Source organism: Scomber scombrus, chromosome 16 (genome assembly GCF_963691925.1).
Source record: "Scomber scombrus chromosome 16, fScoSco1.1, whole genome shotgun sequence".
In the NCBI taxonomy this organism is placed as follows: domain Eukaryota; kingdom Metazoa; phylum Chordata; class Actinopteri; order Scombriformes; family Scombridae; genus Scomber; species Scomber scombrus.
In genome coordinates this window covers 21,484,616-21,505,008 of record NC_084985.1, presented here as the reverse complement: position 1 = coordinate 21,505,008, position 20,393 = coordinate 21,484,616, and the positions used below count along the sequence as shown (strand labels likewise).

Below are 20,393 nucleotides of genomic sequence, written 5' to 3'. Positions count from 1 at the left end.
AATTCCTAATTAATCAAATTTGAAAGAGCATTTTACAATATACTTTTTTCAAAGCAATTATAATTTGGCATTTACTGGTGATTATGAAATAACACTTCAATTGCAGTGAGAGAAAAGAGCTTCCAGAGGCCCAGTGAAAAACTGTATAAACACAGCTGGAAGCAGTTTGCTTAAAAAAATAAAATGAAAATCTAACTCTTCTGATACACACAAATCAAGAAAAGCACACAGAGAACAAAAACAAAAGAAGAAGTGGCTCTTCCACAGGCAATGCTGTGTTTAATACATATTTTCATTCCTGCATCCATACCTGACGGCCTGGATGTGCATTGGCTGAGAGTGCCGCAGCCTCTCCCTGGAGGGGGAGGAAGGGAGTAGGGGTGGGGTGTGACGCCGGTGGGCCTGGCCGTGCCCCGGATAGGCAGCATGGATGTGGTGGTGCGGAGTGTGTGCGTGGCCGTTGTTCAAGAGTAACGCCGTGTCCGTGGTAGAGTACACACTCTCCATGGAGGAGTTCATCTCATTCACAAGCAGCTCCAGATCCACGTCATCATCTAGGGGGGCAGGTGGAAGGTAGGGTTGTAGGTGTGGAGAAAGGTGGAGAAAGACAGTGACAGTGAAAGTTGCAGGACTGCAGATATCCACTAGGTGTCGCCTCAGTGGGCCTGACTGTTTAAAAGATTACATTTAAACCATATACAACCACCTAATAGCCATTAAAATAATCCTTTACAGACTGTGGTGAGAACTCTCTGCAAATGAGATTAAAGTTAAGTGAATCAATCCGCAGCCTATTTAGTGATACACAAAACAGTGCTACAGAAGACCTGAAATGACTACACAATTATTCATGTTTGCTCTCAGCAGCTTAGTGAAGGTAAGTCTGGTAATGAACATTTCTACATTTCTATCTATTTATCTATTTCTGACATATTTAAAAACAGCAGGAGAAAATACTGAAGGCCAATTAGCTGTGTGCTTTATGAAGGGTGACCAGGCATCATTCTTTTAATTTGTAGAGCTTAGCTTTTTGACCTTTTGTTCATACTTTTTGTGCATACAGAGACAATGCCCCAGCATTCATACCGGCACCTTTAATAAGTCATAATTTAACATGGTCATTTGCCAGAGGCACACCGTGGCCAAGTACCAATGAACATTGGAGCAGAGAGAGAGCGAGAGAGAGCACACAGCTTTGTTTTGAAGTTTCACTCCTCCTCGTGTTGGATTTCACTTTGGTTTGGATCTCTTCCAATGGCTGTGTAGTGCACCGACTCTCTGCTTGCCATTGGTGCGACTACATGACGCCTGTCATTCAAGGGGCTGCGGTGTCTATTGGGCACTGGAAGTTGGATCCAATAGTCATCCAAAGACCAACAACCCAACCCAACCAAACCAAACCAGGGTGAAAGGGTCCCCAGGACTGCTCTAAGACAGTCAGTAAGGGGGCAATCATGTCTTTTAACTTGTTTTGGATGGAAAGCTACTTTAAGTGTTTTGATGACATGCTTTTCATTCATTTCTTTTGTTTCTTACAAGTTGTATAAACAGACCTCTTGCGATAAAATCATTTGCCCTTCAGGGACTTGCAGACTGCAACTATAATTTACCACTGCACAGGCAAATGGCAATTTATTTTCTAAATCTAAACTTTAACAAGCTAATGTGTATCTGCCAGGTAATGGGGAGAAATGAACTAGTGGGATAGAAATATCTGTAATAAAGCCAGTTTTAAGTTAAGAGCAAAATAAAAAGTTACACATTTAGTAAGACCCTTTAATGTTTCGACTAGGCCAGTATGTCCTTGCATGTTTCTGTGTGTATGTGTGTTGTCCAAGGCCCTTTGGTCCTATGTGCGTCCCACCCCAACACCACACACAGAATTCCTGACATTCCTGGAGGAAAAAATTACAGCACTCTGGGAACGCTCACCAGCCTGTTCATGGCACATGGTGGCCAAATGATCAGGACAAAGTAGGGCACCAAAACACACGCAAATACACACAGAAGAACCCAGGACACCATGTACGCTATGCAGTGCTGATGAGCATGTGCATGTAATTATACAGGAGAATGAAACGTGTACGCACCCATACACACAGCGAACATACATGCCGAGGCTACACAGTGGAAAAGAAGCCGCTGTACCCAAAACAGCAGGAGTCGGTCCATCTGATCTTACATCGCAAAGAAGCACGCATGACACAAATTCACACACCTATACACACACACACAGAAAGGACAGCCTGGGACACAATGTCATGGGATGTCGGGGTTCATGAGTGGGACATGGGTTGCGGGGACATGAGGGGTGGAGACACAGTTGGAAAAGAACAAGAGTGCAGATGAGGACTGTCAGATGCTTATTATGTACAACTTGAATATTTGCCTTTTTCAAAGCAGAGTTTGACTTCTCATAGTAGTAAAAGCACAGATGTTATTAATAATATTAACGATGGCTCCATTCAAATGTCCCAATAAGCCAGGACAGCGACAGGGAGCCAGCATGCACAATACCAGCGGTAGCCAAATGGAATTCAGCCATGATTCATTTTATTACTTACAACTGGGCTTTTTGTACTCTGGTATGTTAAAATTTCTTCTATCAAAAGGGGTCTATTACACATTGATTGCTGCAGACAGAAGATAACTTCAACTTTTGGAACTTCAATATGCAGAAATCTTGTGTTGTGACATTAATGAAAAACTAAAATCCTAATTCTCCATAAGTAAGAGAATCAGAGAAGGCATTGAAAGTGGTTTTAAGACATGCTGGCAGGATATAGGAATCACATCTGTCAGTCCAACACTTTCCAGACTAAAATATCTCAACTAATGGACGGATGTCTATGAAATTTTGTACAAACAATCAGACCTTCTGACTTTGGGGATCCCCTGAAAGTTTCTCTAGCGCCACCATGATGTTCATATTTTTGGTTTTTGGAGTGAAATGTCTCAAGAACTAAAAAATGGATTGCCATGAAATTTAGCACACACATTCATGCCCAAACTAAGGATGAATTGTAATAACTTAAATGATGCCCCAATCATTTGTCTCGCACCATCATCAGGTCAAAATTACAAATTGTACCTGATCAGCATGTTAGCTGACATAGGCATTTAACTAAAAATCACCACTGTTGTATTTTTTCCCCCTCTGCCACAACTGAGTGCCCTATTTGTGAGGTGATTTCATTCCCCCCAAAAAAACCGAAAGGTCTGGGGGTAGTGCAAGGTCAGCATACCCTAGTAGTCTACATGTTATGATGGTATGACACATTGGCAGCTCGATTCCAGACTCGTCTCCAACTCCTCTTGTTTCCTGTCATATCTCAACTGTCGCTACCCAATAAAGTCATGCAAATGCACCAAAATGTATTGAAAATATGCTGAAAGGGTTAGATTGATTGGGGGAAGCTATTCGGTTTTTGGATGGTCATAGCTATAGTTGGAAATGGTTCTGGGAGTTACTTCAACCATAGCTTTCTGTTGACACGCAGCAAATTTGCTATTTGTCATTTTCTATGCACAGAAAAGATTTCCCTGAAGTGGTAACACTTAAAACGAATATTTCATTAGGCCATCATCTTAAATGTTTGGGATGTGGAAAATGTTCTCTCTTGTAACTCTTTTCTGTTGCAGCACCACTTTATGGTTGAGGCTGATAAGCCGGCTGGAGGTTTTACATAAAAATGTAGCCTAGTGCAGCTCTAAGAGGATAATGATAGTATCATTGGCATTCCTCTCCCTTCTCCCGTTGCTGGCTTGGCCCGCACTGCACTGCTGGCTTCAGGAGGGGAAGCCAGAGGACATATAGCATGAAAATGTCTTCTCCCTCTCCTCTACTCACAGTGACTTTGAATGCATATAAATGGCTGCAGCAGTCTGGTTAGCATCTGACTACAAAACCCCTCAACCATGGCCAATTCATTCCTGTAAGATCCCAGAATACACTGAACGAGTGTTCTCTGTCCCTGGCCACAACAACCGGCAATCATTGATTGGCAGTATAGAGGTCAGAGAAGAGAGCTGGACGTTCAGGTTTTCGAGGGAAAAGAGAAATTAACTTTCTTTATATGCAATAAAAATACTCCACTTACATAAGCCTTGTGTTTTTGTTGTCAGTGTAGTCACATTTTGCATTGTGGGAAGCCCATGTTTTCCTTAGGGACAATATATTGAAAGTGAAAATTAGTGCGGTCTCAGATTTCGAAACATGAGTGAATAATGGACGCTTTCCTCTCCTGACAGTCAAAACTGAGAGCTACTAAAACTTGATGTTGCTTTAAGTTGAGTAATAAGCAGCTCAAGTCCATAGTAATTCAACAGTTCAATTAATTCACTATTGAAATGAAGCAGAGCAAGTCTGGAAGCGAATACACAAATCTAATTAAGAGAAAATAGAAAATAAAACATTAAATCTGGCGTAGATTACTGCCTGACACACATGCAGCCAGTCTCACGGTAAGTATCAAGACACATGTCATCAGATCATCAAAACGACATGCCTAGCATAAATGAAGGGCAGGTAACCTGAGCTGGGCATGGTCTAAATATACAGCACGTCCATCACTGAGGTTTATGTGATGTTTCTCTGTAGGGCAAAGTCAGAATGAAACAGCAGCTGGGTGACTTTGATGACGACTTGTTGGTTTTCACTGGAGTCTAATTGTTGATTTTTAGTTTTAGTTTTCATAATGAAATCTAGCACTATAAAGAGACATTTTGTGTCATGATGTCAGATGTTAAACATGGTTAAAGTTCCAAAACTTGAGGTTGACATATGTAGAAATGCTTCCTGCAAGTAAAAAGCCATGCTGAGGTTTGTCCATGTGTTGTTTGTGTTGACTATCCATATTTTCCATATAATCCTCAAACAAGTGAGGCTGTATTTCAGAAGTTGACATTTCAATTAAAGAAAAGTGATATACTACTACTATAGTTCTTTGCATTATTTTGTCAACGTAGCCTTCCGAGCAGCTGGAATTTGTCTGTGTCGCACAGTTTTCGGAAACTTACCAATCAGAACAGAGCGGGCTCATCTGGAGGGGGCCCTTAAAGAGACGGGTGCTAAAACGGCCTGTTTCAGACAAAGGCTGAACTAAGGGGCTGCATAAAGGGCCAGTACAAAATAAATAAGGAGTTTTTTTAACTGTGAATCATGCAAGGATATTCCAGTAGTGCTCCAGATTTAAAATATAGACCTGGACCCCTTTAATTTTACTTTTGTCCCATTCGACTTCTTTGTTCTTCTTTAGTTAGTCCTCCTGTATTACTTTTACAATCAAAAGCAAGCAACAACATTGCGTTCTGGTATATTGAGGTTACTGTCTGTAGACAAATAAGTATATTGACCACTAAAATATAATCAGGAAAGAAGCTACTTAAAAATATCTGCTTTCTCTATAAGGAAAACTTTTTTTATTCTGGTGGATGAACTGCAACAACCAAAACCTGATGTCTACTGTTGATGTTTTACATCATTGGAACTGGCAGACTTGAGTGTAGCAGCAGCTGAAATACCTTAACTTGATGTCTCATCATCTATACTTCACAAATTATTTGAGGGAATAAGAAAATACTATAGACTACCAAATACCCTAGAATTGCTTGTAACTGGAAATCAAATGCATATAATTGTTCTGGTGCTGCTGTGTGACTGTAGAAAACCTACTCTAATCACTCTGGGATTGTCTGCGGTGTCACTGCCTGCAGGAGTGTGAACCTGCATACCTTCAACTATCTCCACCCCTGCCCCACAGACCTATGGCCTACTTACTATAAACTCCCCTCTGCCCGGCACTGGCTGATCTACAGGCCTATATAAACACCCCATCTAGTTACCCCATTCACATGAAGCCATATTTACAATACTCTCACACGAGCATGACCACAACACATCAGCGGAGCAGACAATCCAGTAAACCACCAACCCATGGGAGAAAAAAAGGGGGTCGTGCAAGGAGGATTTACAACCTCTCCTCAGGTTGGTCGCTTTCCAAAAAGATTCCCAAGATTTTTCCAAGAAGGCTGATGGGATCTTTGGGAATATATTTGGAGCAGGTTAATGCATGTGTGTATGTGTTAGGGTGGTAAGGGCAGAAAAATTGCTGAGCTGTGCTAAAAAAACGGTGGGGAAAACGCTTTAACACTTTTCTATAACTTCTCCATCTAGTAAGAAGTGCCTGCAGCGATGAAGGGAGACAATGTCCTTGATGGAGATGAAGATAGAGAAGGAGAGAGGGGGGTTGAGGGGGGAAAAGGTTTCTAGGAAGAGAGGAAGAGCATTAAGGGTGCCAGAAAATAGGTTTTGGCAGTAGACAGATCCCTTAAAGTGAGGTATGGAATGGATGGAAAGGTGTATGAAATATGGACAAGACAGTGTCATCCATCATCTATAAGATAAAGAAAAGACTAGCCATATTTCATATTTTGAATGAAATTTGAAGTTACCATGGTGATGTGGAAAGTTTTGATTGGCCGAGCGCTGAAACCCTGGAACAATCAGCTCCTCGGGCCTGCGAGTGGAAGTGCGGTCCATGCCTTCCTGTAAAAAAAAAAAAAAAAAAGGCAGAAGAAAAAGAAAGATATATTTTTAAAAAAGACTGTGGTTAAAACAAAACAAAAACATGCAGTCGGTTTAAGATGTCAGATATTTTAGTGAAGCAAAACAAAACACAACATGTCATTTTCACAGGGTTCAGAGGGTCAGACAAAGGGTGGGTTCGTGTCTCTGCTATCGAGGAATATCAAGCCTCAAGTTCAGAGACCAGTGACACCCTCAGACCCTGTGGCACTGTGACTTTGTGACCCCCTGACCTTTCGCCCTGTCTCTCTTTCACCCAATCACCCAATCACACAGACACACACTTTCACTCTCTGCATCAAGCTCTCATGTGAAACTCGCATCAGGTACTGATTTGTGCGTTTCAAAAAAAGAAACCGAAAAAAAAAGCAGATCAATCATTTTTAGCAAAAACATACCAGCTCAGGCACACTTATACAATCTCACACGTCTGGAGATGCATGCACACATGGCCTAGTTCCTCACACATTGTCTAATTTGAAGCAGCCTCAAGGCAAGAAAGCTGCAGAGGAGAAAGATGGAATAAGGCCAAATACATTTTCAATCTTCCCTTTTCCAGGAAAAAGAAGAACGCGGAAGCATTGCTTCCAGGAACTGCTCGTGGCCAGAGGTCCTGTTGTGCATGTATGCACATACACACATTTTTGCAGCTCCCCTCGGTGCTTCGAAAACATCCATAAATGCCCAGAGTAAGATTTATAGCTCTGAGAAGCAGCAGCCAAAAGCTTTCCAAGGAAGGCAACTTGGCTTGCCTGTGGGCTGACAGCGAAAGTCTGCAGTGTGCAGGCTTCAGTTTAAGCTGACAAGCTAGAGATACAGCTACCTGTCCACTAAACCCCATCTAATATACTATATCTCAGCCATCATGTGAGAGAGACATGCAAGCCAACACACACACAACAGTGAGCATTACTACAAAGAAGAAGTGGACTCCTGCTCATACAGATGTGATAGATTATGCAGGAGTCATTTATAGGCCCATCCATACAAACTGATGTTGCATAGCGAAGCACTGGTCAAACATACCAAATATTATTTTAAGTTCTAGTGGGGACCCCAAAGTTTTGTGACATTTTGTGCAATACTTTTATTTGCTTTATGGCAGAGTTAGCTGAGAAGATCAATACTACTGTTATACCTGTACTTAACGTACATGACGGCCAGTGGTTAAGCTTACCTTAGCACAAAGGCTGCAGACAGAGGGAAATAGATAACCTGACTGTGTCTGAAGATAAAAATCAGCTATCAGCACCTCTAAATAAATTATCATATTATATCTCATTTGTTTAATCCATACAAAAAAGTGAGTTATAAATGAGAGTTCACCACTTTCGGTGTACCAAACTATCTTCTTCTCGTGAAATTCTTAGCAAGAAAACAAATGCACTTGTGCAAATAAACAATGAAAAGAGTTGTGTGTGCTTTCCCCCCTAAATTTTAAAGACATTAAGGGGCATAGACTTTAGGAAGTTTAAGTAAACATTACAGTCATAAGACCTCTTCTTTCTGCACTATCAGCATTGGTTTGGGAATGTCTTTTCCTGGCATAAGAGTGTAATTGTATACATTGAGGGGTTAGAGGCAGGACAGTGACCTAGTTCTAGTAACACCTATTAGTAGCAACAGTATTAATATATAGCTACAAGTAAACCCAGGGAAAATCCCCTCCCCTCAGCAGCCCTCGTGAAGTAAAAGAGACAGCTTTAACAGCTACATTGCCCATAAAAACCTCATGTGAACTTCACATAATGCACTTTCTCTGACTCTATAGTCTGTAGACAGCCCACTGATGCTACCCAGACAGTCAAACAGGTGTTGAAGTGACAGGAGAATCAAATGTGAAAGTCTTTTCTTAAAAGTAACTTAAATGAAGTTCTCCAAATGCAGTTCTCCAGATGCAGTTTGTTTTGCACACTGTCCCAGTAGTTATAAACAACATTCTTGATATTACTAGTCTTAAGGGTATAAGTGGTACATGAGGGGATGCTTTCTTCTTCTAGTTTTATGGCTTGTGAGTCAGTCCTCCAGTGTTGTGTTTTAGGTTTTAGGTTTCGTAACAGCACGCAGCCTTGTTTACATCCGTCTTTTGGGGAACTTCTTCGACATATTCAACTTGCTGTTTTTTCATTAAGGTCACAGAACCTTTTTTAATAGGGGAGTGAAGATTGTTTGCATGTAGGAGTGAAATGAAACTGAAAACACTTTGATATCCCTGTAATTCACTCTGTTACTGCTGCAGGTCATTTTAAATCTCTGTGTCCACAAAGTAGTCAATACATTGAGGAATATGTTGTCTCTATATACCACAGGAGGAAGACATGGTCAAAATATCTCTGTAAGGTGGAGAAATAGTGAAAAATGTACTTCTTTCATTGTTGTTGTATTGTTATTCCCAACAAAAACTAAGGTTAGTAAGAATATCATTCATTTTGCAGGCATGTAGCCATAAACCAAAGTATTATAGTAGTATTTTAAATTTTAGTCAGAACAATTTATCCTGAGGTGGTCATGCACGCTATGGCAATCCATTTCACTGAAAAGCCCTAACCCTAACCCAACCTAATGGTGGGGCTAAGGGAAAAGTCAGTGGATCCCTGATGTAAGTATAGGCATCAGTCTGAGTATCACCAAAGTCTGTACAACATTTCATGGCAATCCATCCAGTAGTTATACTTGATATGAATGTTTATAATAGATATTTCAGTCTGAGTATGGTTTTTGACATAAGAAGTCATTATTTTGAAAAACCATCCATGTACACAACTGACTGGAGAGACTCAGTTAGGGTATGAATTATCTTCTTCATAAAAGTTAAACTCCTGTAATTGTCTCTGAGCTTGTCAGTCACACTGTACACATGTATTTGTCCACAACCACAATAGCAGTCCTTCCTCTGCTGGTTTTCTCTGCTAGCTCAATCAGTCTGCAATTTGTTTCCACTCAGTATTTACAGTTTTTTAGGTGTATTAAACATATATTTCAGTTGGAATATTCTGGTGGATTAACTACAGTCTGTCCTAAAACAATGACATATCTTAAAAACCTTAGCAGATCAAGTAAAAGTGGTTGACGAAGGGAGTGCGAAAAGATCTTGCTCAAGGGTGTTGGCTTTAAACGATGTTATCTCTTCCTGCTCGTCCTTTTTCCTGCTGAATGCATCTGCTCCTCTATAGCAAGTGTGAAGAGTTATCTCTTACAGTTTTCTTGGATTTTTGTTGGTTATTTATTGTCCTGGATTTTGAACCGATGTCACAGTTCTTGGAGTCAGCAGAACATGTCGAAAAAAATCTTATGCCTGGGAGGCCTGGGACCTTCGATCAGCTTGACATATTGAGGTTACTTTTAGTCTTAGTCTTAATATGGCGCTTTTCCACTACACAGTTCCAGCACGATTCGCCTCGACTGGATACGGTACCAGAACAGACCTGTTCCATTACAAAAAAGTACCTACTCAACGTGGGCGGGGTCGTCATAGAACGGCTCCGCGAAACTGCTGTGACTTCGTTTTATACGCGACACAAAACACATAAACAATGGAGGACATTGAGGCAGTGGTGTACTTGCTGCTGTTTGTGGCTTTTTGTCACACACAAAGCAAGAAAATTGAGCCGTATGGCTGTAACGCTGTTACCAGTATTTAAAAATGCCGGGTTTGACTCTTATGTCGGACGGCTCATGACTCTTCCAGCGACAACTCTTCTGACCAATCAGTGGCAGGCAGTCTGTTGACGTCATATTTAGTATCAGCTCGGCTCGCTTGGAACCTCACCAGAGCAGGTACTAAAAAAGTACCAGGTACCAGGTACTTTCCCTAGTGGAAACGCAAAAAAAAACCGAGGCGAGTCGAGCCAAGCCGAGTTGAGTCGATTCGTGCTGGAACTGTGTAGTGGAAAAGCGCCAATAGTTGTGTCTACAGTTAGACATGACTACTCCTGACAGCTCTTTCATTACAAGCAAACCTCTTACCTGTCACTTTACAGCCCACAGCATTAACATCTAGGCATTTCAACACACTTTCTCTCAGAGCATCAAAGGCTACGCTTCTTCGAAAGCACGAGAGTGAGTGTGCAAATTGCTTAGGTGACAGCTGCTAACAACCGCTGACCTCTGACCTCTAAGATCATAAAGAAAGAGTGAACTGTAGTCCATGTTTTTAGAGAGAATAGGCATGTTCAGGACTGCTGCTGGCACTGGTATTGGTTTTTGAGGGCGAAGATCTGTTCCGCTTCATTCTTTCCACTCTTCTGACCGGTTAAAGTCGTAACTCAGCTGAGCTTCGAGCCTGTGGTTTGTTAGCGCTGTGCAGTGCCTGCTCATACACATTTACATACACTGGGGGAGATTGGAGGAAAAGGACAGAAAGAAAGCGAGAGCTGCTTGCTGCTTCCTCTGAGACATCTCTGGAACGGAGCCAAAGTTCTCACTAACACACACACACACACACACACACACACACACACACACACACACACACACACACACACACACACACACACACACACACACACACACACACACACACACACACACACACACACACACACTATTTGGAGACAGGCCTGGAACGCCGCCCAGATTCTCAAACATGCCCAACGTTATGTATAGCGTTATGTAAGTATGCAGAAAAGAGGGCTCATTTGCTCCTTATCTATACACACTAAACCTACAGAGACACTCCATGGGGTGTGTGTGTGTGTGTGTGTGTGTGTGTGTGTGTGTGTGTGTGTGTGTGTGTGTGTGTGTGTGTGTGTGTGTGTGTGTGTGTGTGTGTGTGTGTGTGTGTGTGTGTGTGTGTGTGTGTGTGTTGCAGCAATGTTGTAACCCACCTCTCTCCCTCTATCTAAACTCTGTTTTTTCTCCAATAGATGCAGGGTGGAGGAATGTTGTTTTCTATGGGGATTCAATTCACTATTCACTGCAGTCTTACTGGTGCAAAACCCTTTCCTGGAAGCTAACGTGAACCAATCCAACTTAATGTCAGCTCAACAGGGGCTCAGCAGTCCCACGGTTTGGGTTAGCAGGGAGCTGCATTTTTGTACCTCCACTAAGAGGAATAAGGCAGCAGAGACCACGTCACCTCCATCGTCCAAGCGTCCCCAGTGAGACGTCACACCATCAGTCCCATGCTTTCTGGCAAGTCACACAACAAAGCTCACAGTTTGTTATTGTTGTTTGTTTAGCACTCTATTTATAGACCTCCACCATGCTCTTTAGCCAAATTCTTTAGGTTACTGGTGGGTTGGAGAGGAGAAAATCCGAGCTGAGAGACAAAGGGCTCATTTTGCAGGAGTTGGACAGTGCAAGTGGGTCTGTTGTGTTGCGGAGATGCCATATTTCACCTAACTAGGCCGGGATTCATTCACTGTGAAGCAAATGGACTCACAGAGACAATGTACACACACACACACACAGGTTTCTATAACCAAAACTTGTGAGGACTATCCTTTAACTACAGTCTTTCCCAACCCAAACCTTTTACTAACCTAAACCTGCAGTAGTTCCGAACCCAAAGCTGTAATTATTATTTTACAAAATATATATATATATATATATATATATATATATATATATATATATATATATATATATATATATCACCAGACTCAGTGCAATGTCCCTCAGCATTACATACCATTTTAGCTTCCTTAACCTCATTGTTTTGGTTTTCCGGCCAGCATAACTTTTTCATTCACTCACACCGCTTTCATCAACCTTGCTTCCAGCAGCAGTGAAGACCAAAACAGAGCTAAAAGGAGAGTTAATATTTAACTTAGGCTCAGTTGGCCAAGAAACATGAACAAATGACTAGGCCGCTTTTCCTTGCCACTGACATAAAGTGCTTGCTCAAGGGGGAATGTTTGGTCTCTTAAATTAAGCATGGAGTACAGTCTAGACCTGGCATATGTGAAACGTTCCCTGAGATAACCTCTGTTGTGATTTCAAGCTGTAAGTAAAATTGACTTGACTTAATCTAGTTAGCTCGGTGTCTAATGGATCTGTGAAGAGGCAACTGTTTGCTAACATGCAATTTTGTAAGCTGGTTACGGTATTATGTTTACAGCTTGCTCTGTTGACTCCAAGTTTAAAAAAAAACAAAAAAACAATTAAGTCAGCTTTAAGAGAAAAAAAGGATCTATTTTTGTAATTTTGGCCACTATTCCTATCTATTATAGTAACATTTTACTCTCCAACTTTATTGCTGAGTTGTGGGGAAATGGCGACATCACTGTAACAGAGGCAATGTAGCAGGGATATCAGCAGTTAGCTGACACTGCTTTAGCACAAACTCTCCAGCTAACTTTATTAACTTCCTGATAGGAAATGAGAAAACTTTGGTGGAAAGCTAAGTCTTCAACTGTCAATTTGATTCAATGCTGGGCCTTTTTTTCCTCAGAGAACAGTATTGTGCATTCCAACTCACTGTCACGGCTTTGGGACACTTGGAAGTAGCTCATAGTCATTGCTAATGTTATTAGCACCACCCTTTGCTTTTCCTACTATGACATGTCAACATTTCTGCAGTGAAAACACTTTATCTGCAAGATGACTGCTGTAGAATTTAAATACCAACATCTGGTAGAACTGCAACGCTAATCATCTCTCTTTACTTAACATAACTTTAGCATTAGCATGCACACAGAACTATAGCTACCAAAACATGGTTGAATTGGGTCCATTTTCTTCTCACAAACTGGGCAAAATTACAAATAAACAAACTGAAAAAGTTAATATTGTCATTTAATCCGAAACCTAAAGACCCTTTATGTTAATTAAGTTTGGAAACCCTATCCCAATTCTTCAAATAGGAACGGTAATCAACATTTCCATGACTCTGCATCATTAGTTGGTTACAATACAGTTACTTTCCCATTGTTATTATTTTCCTATCATGACCAATCAGAACTACTATCATCAAGGCGATGAGTTGGTATGTGATGATGAGACATTTTGTCATCTTGTCAAACAGTGACTAATAACATTAATGATCACTATGATCCATTTAGGAGCAGCTGGCTCACTGGCAGAAAAATTACATGGAGCCATCATTAAAGTTATAAGTTACAGCTGTGCTTTTGCTGTGATGACAAGTGAAAATATCCAGAGCAGAAGAACACTTCATACATCTGTTTCATGAGACAGGTGAGGGATGAATGAATCAAAGGTTGCAGGAAACTCTGCGCCTGATGAAGGTCTAGCACCAAAATGTTCCAAATAAATGTATGACTGCAAAAAATCCACTGTGTGTAAAGTCTGTGTATCAAGTGTTTAGTCATTATTTCACTTGAAATCAAATGTTATATTACTGTATCGTGTTCTTGATGAATATGCAAGCACCCACAACTGACAAGCACTCACATTGTATACACAACATTCAGGATACCTGGTAGTTTGAGTGATGTAGGAAGTAGTCAGGGCATCCCGCTAAGGCCATGGAGTTGTTTCAATGCTTCCTCTGTAGGGATTGACACCCACTGGTCTCACCAGCAACCCTGCACACGAAGGAAGAATACAACACAGAAAACAGATTGAATGAAAAGGAAAGGAAAATAAAGCACCATTCACCATAAAAAAGGATGTTTGTAGAGGCATCTCCCAAAAATAACTTGAAAAGAAGTGACTTAACAAAACAGATTAAACATCCCAGGTGAGTGATCAGTGCTAAACTCTGCAATGCAACTTTGGAAAACCTGTATCTATTTATCTATTTGGTATGCTCAATGAAAAAAGAAAGATCCACACACGCCACTCTCTCCTCAAGAGAAAACAAAGCCTGCATCTGCGAATGAATGTGCATGCATGGATGAACATGTGCACACCGAATCCAATGTAAACACAGCCATTGTGTGACACACACACACGCACACACACACACATGCGCGCACATGTGCGCACACACACACACACACACACACACACACAAGTGAGTTCCCAAACAAAGCCTGGGGCTTAAGACTAAATAAGAAACCCTCTCCAACCTAGCAACACATGACCATTCACCACCTGCAGACTGATGGGGAAGGCAAAGCGGGGGAAGAGGAGATCAAGAGAGAGAGAGGGGAGGGGGGCTTTCTGAACGATCTTGAAATAGGAGTTGGCTGTTTCCACTGCATTGTGCAGCATTATCTTCTGTGAGTAAGCAGGGGGAAGTTGTGCGAATGTTTGGGAAGAGGATATACACACAATAATATCCATCCTAAACTGAGTTGTATGTTTCTTGGAGCATAAAAGAAACTACTGGATGCCTTTGCTAACCTATTTATTTTGCCTAATGTATCATTTTCAGGGACATTTTTTGATGCAAGTTGCCTACAAGAGTATTAAAAAACAATTCTCCAACTTGCTGTTACACCCAACACTCCCAAACAGGCTTAATGCAGCCACTTCAATATGAAGGTAAACTAATTTCTTGGCCCTGCATTTGGCAGTTTTGGGATCAGATTTCTATCTCTGTTTGTTTCATAGTTTTGGCTGAAAACTTCTATCCTCGCCTGTTGGTGGAAATCCCAGAAATCCCATCAAAATCTAATCGACTGTTCCCTTGCAGAACTCATATCTGCCCACCCAGTTTAATGGAAAACTGTAATAACATTTTAGAGATATCCACCTCATAGACTGGGTTTTTCTCTCAATTCAAGAAAAATACGAATACTCCAACAAGGAAGATATTACTTGTGAGGATGGATGTTTTCTACAGCCCACATACAAATTTCAGGGAAGTGCTGCAACTGATACTGCTTTCAACAAAGGTTCAGCAAACTGAATCCACACACACACACACACACACAGACCTCTGCAGCTCTCTCACTAGCTCCTCTCACTCTTTGACTCCACCGGTTTTTCTTCACTTTCTCTCCCAGCATGTCTCCATTGTACAGGTCATTATATAACAGATATCAGATGGTTCAAACAATATCTCTTCCTCCACCTCATCCTCCTCTTCCTCCTCCTTTCTCCCTCTCCCTCTCTTTTCACCCCACTAATTGCTGTTTCCACTGGGGCTCTGCTATCTTTAGGTCGCTCTGCTAACTGAGAATGTGTGTTTAAATGTGTGTGCACAGTTGCACACACATTGAAAAGACTGCCTCTTCACTGCTGATAATTGCACACTTTTTTTTTTTTTTTACTGCAACTGCTTTTATATCTCACATGTTCTGGCATAGGCTTATGTGTGTGTTCATACCAATCAAACTGCTGGCCTAAAGGGCAAGTGGGACTGACTGTATGCGCGACTAATAAGCCTGAAAGCAAAGCCAAAGCTCCAAGTGCTTGACATTTGCTGACATTTGTGGTTCCTCCTGCAGAGAAAGGGAGTAATTCAGCTTTACTGGTCATACAGGGAGATCTAGAGAATTAAATGGGGCACGGAGCAACTTAATAATGCCACACGTGTTTTGGTGTGTGTGTGTGTGTGTGTGTGCGTGCATGTGTGTTTATGGATATAACACACCTACTTCTCTCCGAGTACAAATAGACTCCTGATCCTGACGCTGGGTGCATTTTAGTTCCATGTTTTTAGTGACGATAGCTGTATTTTCTTATCAAGAAACACTGCAACCTCATTGGAGACATTCACTAATAATCCATATGGACCTGCACCTCACACACAGTAATATAAGTCTGCCATTCAGAGCCTCCTATAAGCTTTAATGTCCCCTGATCCTAAGCAGACCAGCAGTCTTTATTATACAGCAGGAAGAAAGGAGGAAGGAAGTTTAGCAGCATGCAGAGATTAGCCTATATTAAGTCGCAGCTAGTGGAGCTTTATGACAGACAATCAACACACACACACACACACACACACACACACACACACACACACACACACACACACACACACACACACACACACACACACACACACACACACAGCCATCTTATCCTTGATGCCATCGCTTCTATAGCCTATGTGCTGTGGACTCAGATAACTCCCTTACAAAGTTGCAATTAGTGGAAGAGACCAAAGTACAGTTAGGGTGAGGTGATGAATGAGTCACTACAGAGGCTTCTGACACTGATGGAGCATCTTTTAAAAAAAGGTGGTGTGACCCATCAGTTTTTTGTCTTTTAAGTGAGAAACCCCCCCACCACCACCACCAATCACCACCAATCAAGTGTCAGTGGTGTAGTGTTAGAAAATAAATTGGGCTCCAGGTGGTCATCTTCATACTGTAAACAACACAAATGTCTTCCAGAGATGCATGCTCTGTATCACTTCTATACCTATATCATCTCCTGTAGTAAACACTACACTACAGTTTTCCTGTAGTGTTTTTTAGGATGTGTACAGTGACTTTCTATCTCATGTCACAGCCAGCAACAACAAAAAAGAAGAAATTATTTCTGCCTGAAAAACGCAGGTAAAATGAATTCAGAAGCGTCTATAAGACTCGTCCGCATCATGGTCTGTGCACAACAAGCTTCTGTAAAAGAAATGGTTGCTGGTTAGTGAAATCTATGCGTTCCCACTGACAGATATGAGTTTCTAAACAAATAAGCAAAGTGCTTACTGTAATGAAAGGGCAGGACTCAAGAAAGGTGTCCAGGACGCACGACGGAGCAGCACCCGGCGCGCTTCGACTGTCCTCGTCTGGATCTCCGCACAAACTGCTTCTCCCCCCAAAAAGTCCGTTCAGTTGTCTTCACCTTGTCCCCTCGAAGTGCTTTCCTCGCGCACACACACTTACACACGCATACACACACGCACACACATCCATGCGAACGCACACTCGCGCACATCCAAACACACGCACACATGTACTGGGCTCACCCTGCACTTTTCGACCAGCTGACTCTTCTCGCAAGCGCTCTCTCTCTCTCTCTCTCTCTCTCTCTCTCTCTCTCTCTCTCTCTCTCTCTCTCTCTCTCTCTCTCTCTCTCTCTCTCTCTCTCTCTCTCTCTCTCTCTCTCTCTCACACACACACACACACTACACACGTACACGCGCACACACAGGCTACACACACTCGCTGAAGGAAACCTCCTCTCTCCGCCCCGCCCTGTTCACAGCAGCCCACTGCAAAAAATTGTAATTTTTACAAGCTGGTGAAAAGTGTGCAAATGTGGTAAAACGAGTTAAAGAATAAAAATCTATCCTCATAAAAGTTTGCCATTAAACCTTCTAAGACTGTCATTTTATTTCGGAAGAATTTTCACTTTTTTTTAATGCTCAAAATATTTGCGATGATTGACATTTTTTGCAGTGTGTCCAAGACCTGACTTTAACCCTTCAAGTAGATGGGGGCCTTCGCTTTGCAAGCTGTAGTGTCACAGTCATTAGTGTCAGACCATCCATCTGGTGTCACCTGCAGGTTTACAGTATGTACCTGAACTGTAACCTGCAGCAAATGTCCTAATGTCAAATCTAATCACACGTCTACAGCAGTAAATTATACAAACAGCAAAAAACCCTGAGGGCACATTACAGATACCATGGAAGTTAAAAATAACAAAGAATGATAAGGTCACTGTTTGACTAATGAGGACTATAAACAGACTATAAATTTTGATGGGAGTGACAGACACCCTAACAGAAAACCGTAATAGATAGATAGATAGATAGATAGATAGATAGATAGATGGATAGACAAGTCTTAAACAGTGAACTCTTATACACGTACTAATACATGACATGCAATGAGCAAATCCTAACAGCCAAACTGCATTAGGAGTGTTTTTGAAGTCTGTCACTCATGCATGTACTCATGTACTATGTATCAATCCACCTCAATGTATCAGTCCACCATGAATCACCAGCAGACTTACTGTGTTTTTGGGCTAATATGTTTTTCCTCTGACACGTTTAAAGCGAAGTGTAATCTCATTGGACAGCTGTTGAAATCACACAATTCCAGCTGTTTATACTGTATGTGTTCTGGACTTATATATTGGTGTTGGTAATAGTGGAATTTTGTATAGACGCTCAAGACTTTTCATCTGGTCATTTAAATTAAGAGGGTGAACATGTTAACCATTACACCTGCTAATCATCAGCATGGTAACATTGTCATTGCGAGCATGTTGGCATGCCGGCATTAGTATTTAGCTCAAAGAAGTAGGACTGCTGTGCCTGCATACAGTGTGTGTCAGTAAAAGCTACTTGCCCTGCTTATAACCCCCCCTCCAACTTCAATTAATTTCACGGCCATCAAAGCAACCAAGCACTAGTTTATTCTGTTCCGCTACACATGCCAAGTTCTTTACTTAACGAATACTCAAGTTGAAAGAAATGTCATCAATACTTGGCCAATAAGTTGCTGTAGCTGAACATCAGCCCATAAACCAAACCACTGAGAGTATATAGTATCGCTAGCTACAATTTGACAGCTCCCACCAATACCATAAATTGTTTGTTCAAAAGTGCGTTAGATTATCCTAGTCACCTACTCCACTTCCAGCCATCCATCAGTTAAACTCAGGTTTAACCCAATCACAGGTCAGCTAAACCCCTCCACCTTATCTGTTTTTAGACCGGCAGCATGTGAACACATGTTGGAGTTGACAGCAGATAAGAGGATTCTTGGAGAAGTGGATCCAGTAAGGAGAAAGACAGTAAAAATGCTTTACCCAAACCTAATTATTCATGTAAAACCACAGCATTTAAACATTTAAAAGGACACACAGCGATAGCCCAGATGCTTCACTCTTGCTGCTGTTAGACATCCTCCTACCTCTGACAGCCTGAGCATACACACATGTGTAAGCCTGCCAAAAATTAAACATGAGTCCTGCACATACAGTCCATGTGGCCTTGGGCTCATGTATGCAGGACTTCATCAGTTTTGCAGGAACAGTCTGCTCTGTAAATAGGTGAAAGGTACAGGCTATTTCCAGAATCAGCGCCCCACGTAGGCTTTTGCTTACAAAACCAACACCAGGAGGTCCACTGGAAAAACATATGGAGTATCAAAACCTCACCATCACATGGGAGTGTTTATACTCAGTTACAGAACTTGGCAGAACTTCTCCGACATCTGTAGCAATTCTGTAGCATTTGCACTTATTACAGCACAGACTGCAATTACATATCAGATTGAGCATTCAAAGAAGTGCGTGATGGTCTTTTTAGAGGGAGACTGCACTTGTAGTAGCCTGAGCAGAAAATATGTTAACTCATACCAGCAAATAGGAGACAACCTCAACCCATCCAGTGGAGTCTAAAAGGTTAAAAACAAAGCCTACGGTACAGTTGGGGCATCACTGTGTTTAATTGGCCGCTGGTCCTTTCTGTACACATGGCTGATCTTGACTTTCATTTGTCTTCCGGTCCAGCTAATGTGACTAAGTGGCAGCAGGTGATACATTGGCTACACCAACCTAGTGGCAATCGGAATTCCAAGCATCCTCTCCACATAAACAGCAACTGTGGTGACAACTGCTTTATCAGGAAGGTGTTTTGCATACTCTGGCATTAACATGACAGTGGATCATGACAATATGATAAAGCAGTTGAAGTTAAAAAAAACAAAGATTTCCTTTTTTTCACAGATTCTTTCTCGCTTTCCTATTTTCTGTCTCTGTGCATTACTGTGGAGTCATATAATTCTGGAAAGCAACAAATACTCATTTCATTTACATAGGAATAGGTTTTGGGAGTTCTGATTTAAATGTCATAGACTGAGATGTATTTGCAGCGAGATGGGGGAAGCATTTTACACTTTCAGATAAATTAAAGTTACTTTTTTACAGTGGTGTGACCATATTACAGTGTGAAACAAACACATCTCTCCCACGTCTTCCCATCCAATCATTGGCAAAATCCTGCACCTGTTACTCCCATTTATCAGCAACATTAAACTGTTGGCAACAT

The 20,393-nt window shown here is 41.5% G+C and overlaps 1 protein-coding gene across 2 annotated transcripts in view; it reads right to left on the bottom strand.

Moving 5' to 3' along the window:
- Positions 1–17,404, bottom strand: part of LOC133996024 (growth factor receptor-bound protein 10-like) — a 45,420-nt gene extending 28,016 nt beyond the window's left edge. The window contains exons 1-4 of one of the 2 annotated variants that reach the window (XM_062435557.1): positions 17,095–17,404; positions 13,968–14,076; positions 6,454–6,547; positions 311–554 (exon numbers count right to left, since the gene is read on the bottom strand). In XM_062435557.1, the coding sequence (XP_062291541.1) occupies positions 311–554; positions 6,454–6,547; positions 13,968–14,018 (389 nt within the window). In that variant the 5' untranslated portion in view covers positions 14,019–14,076; positions 17,095–17,404. Of the gene's footprint in view, positions 1–310; positions 555–4,100; positions 4,111–6,453; positions 6,548–13,967; positions 14,077–17,094 lie in introns of those variants that run through there. The other variant, XM_062435558.1, reaches the window with a different exon arrangement.
- Positions 17,405–20,393: the final 2,989 nt, after the last annotated feature.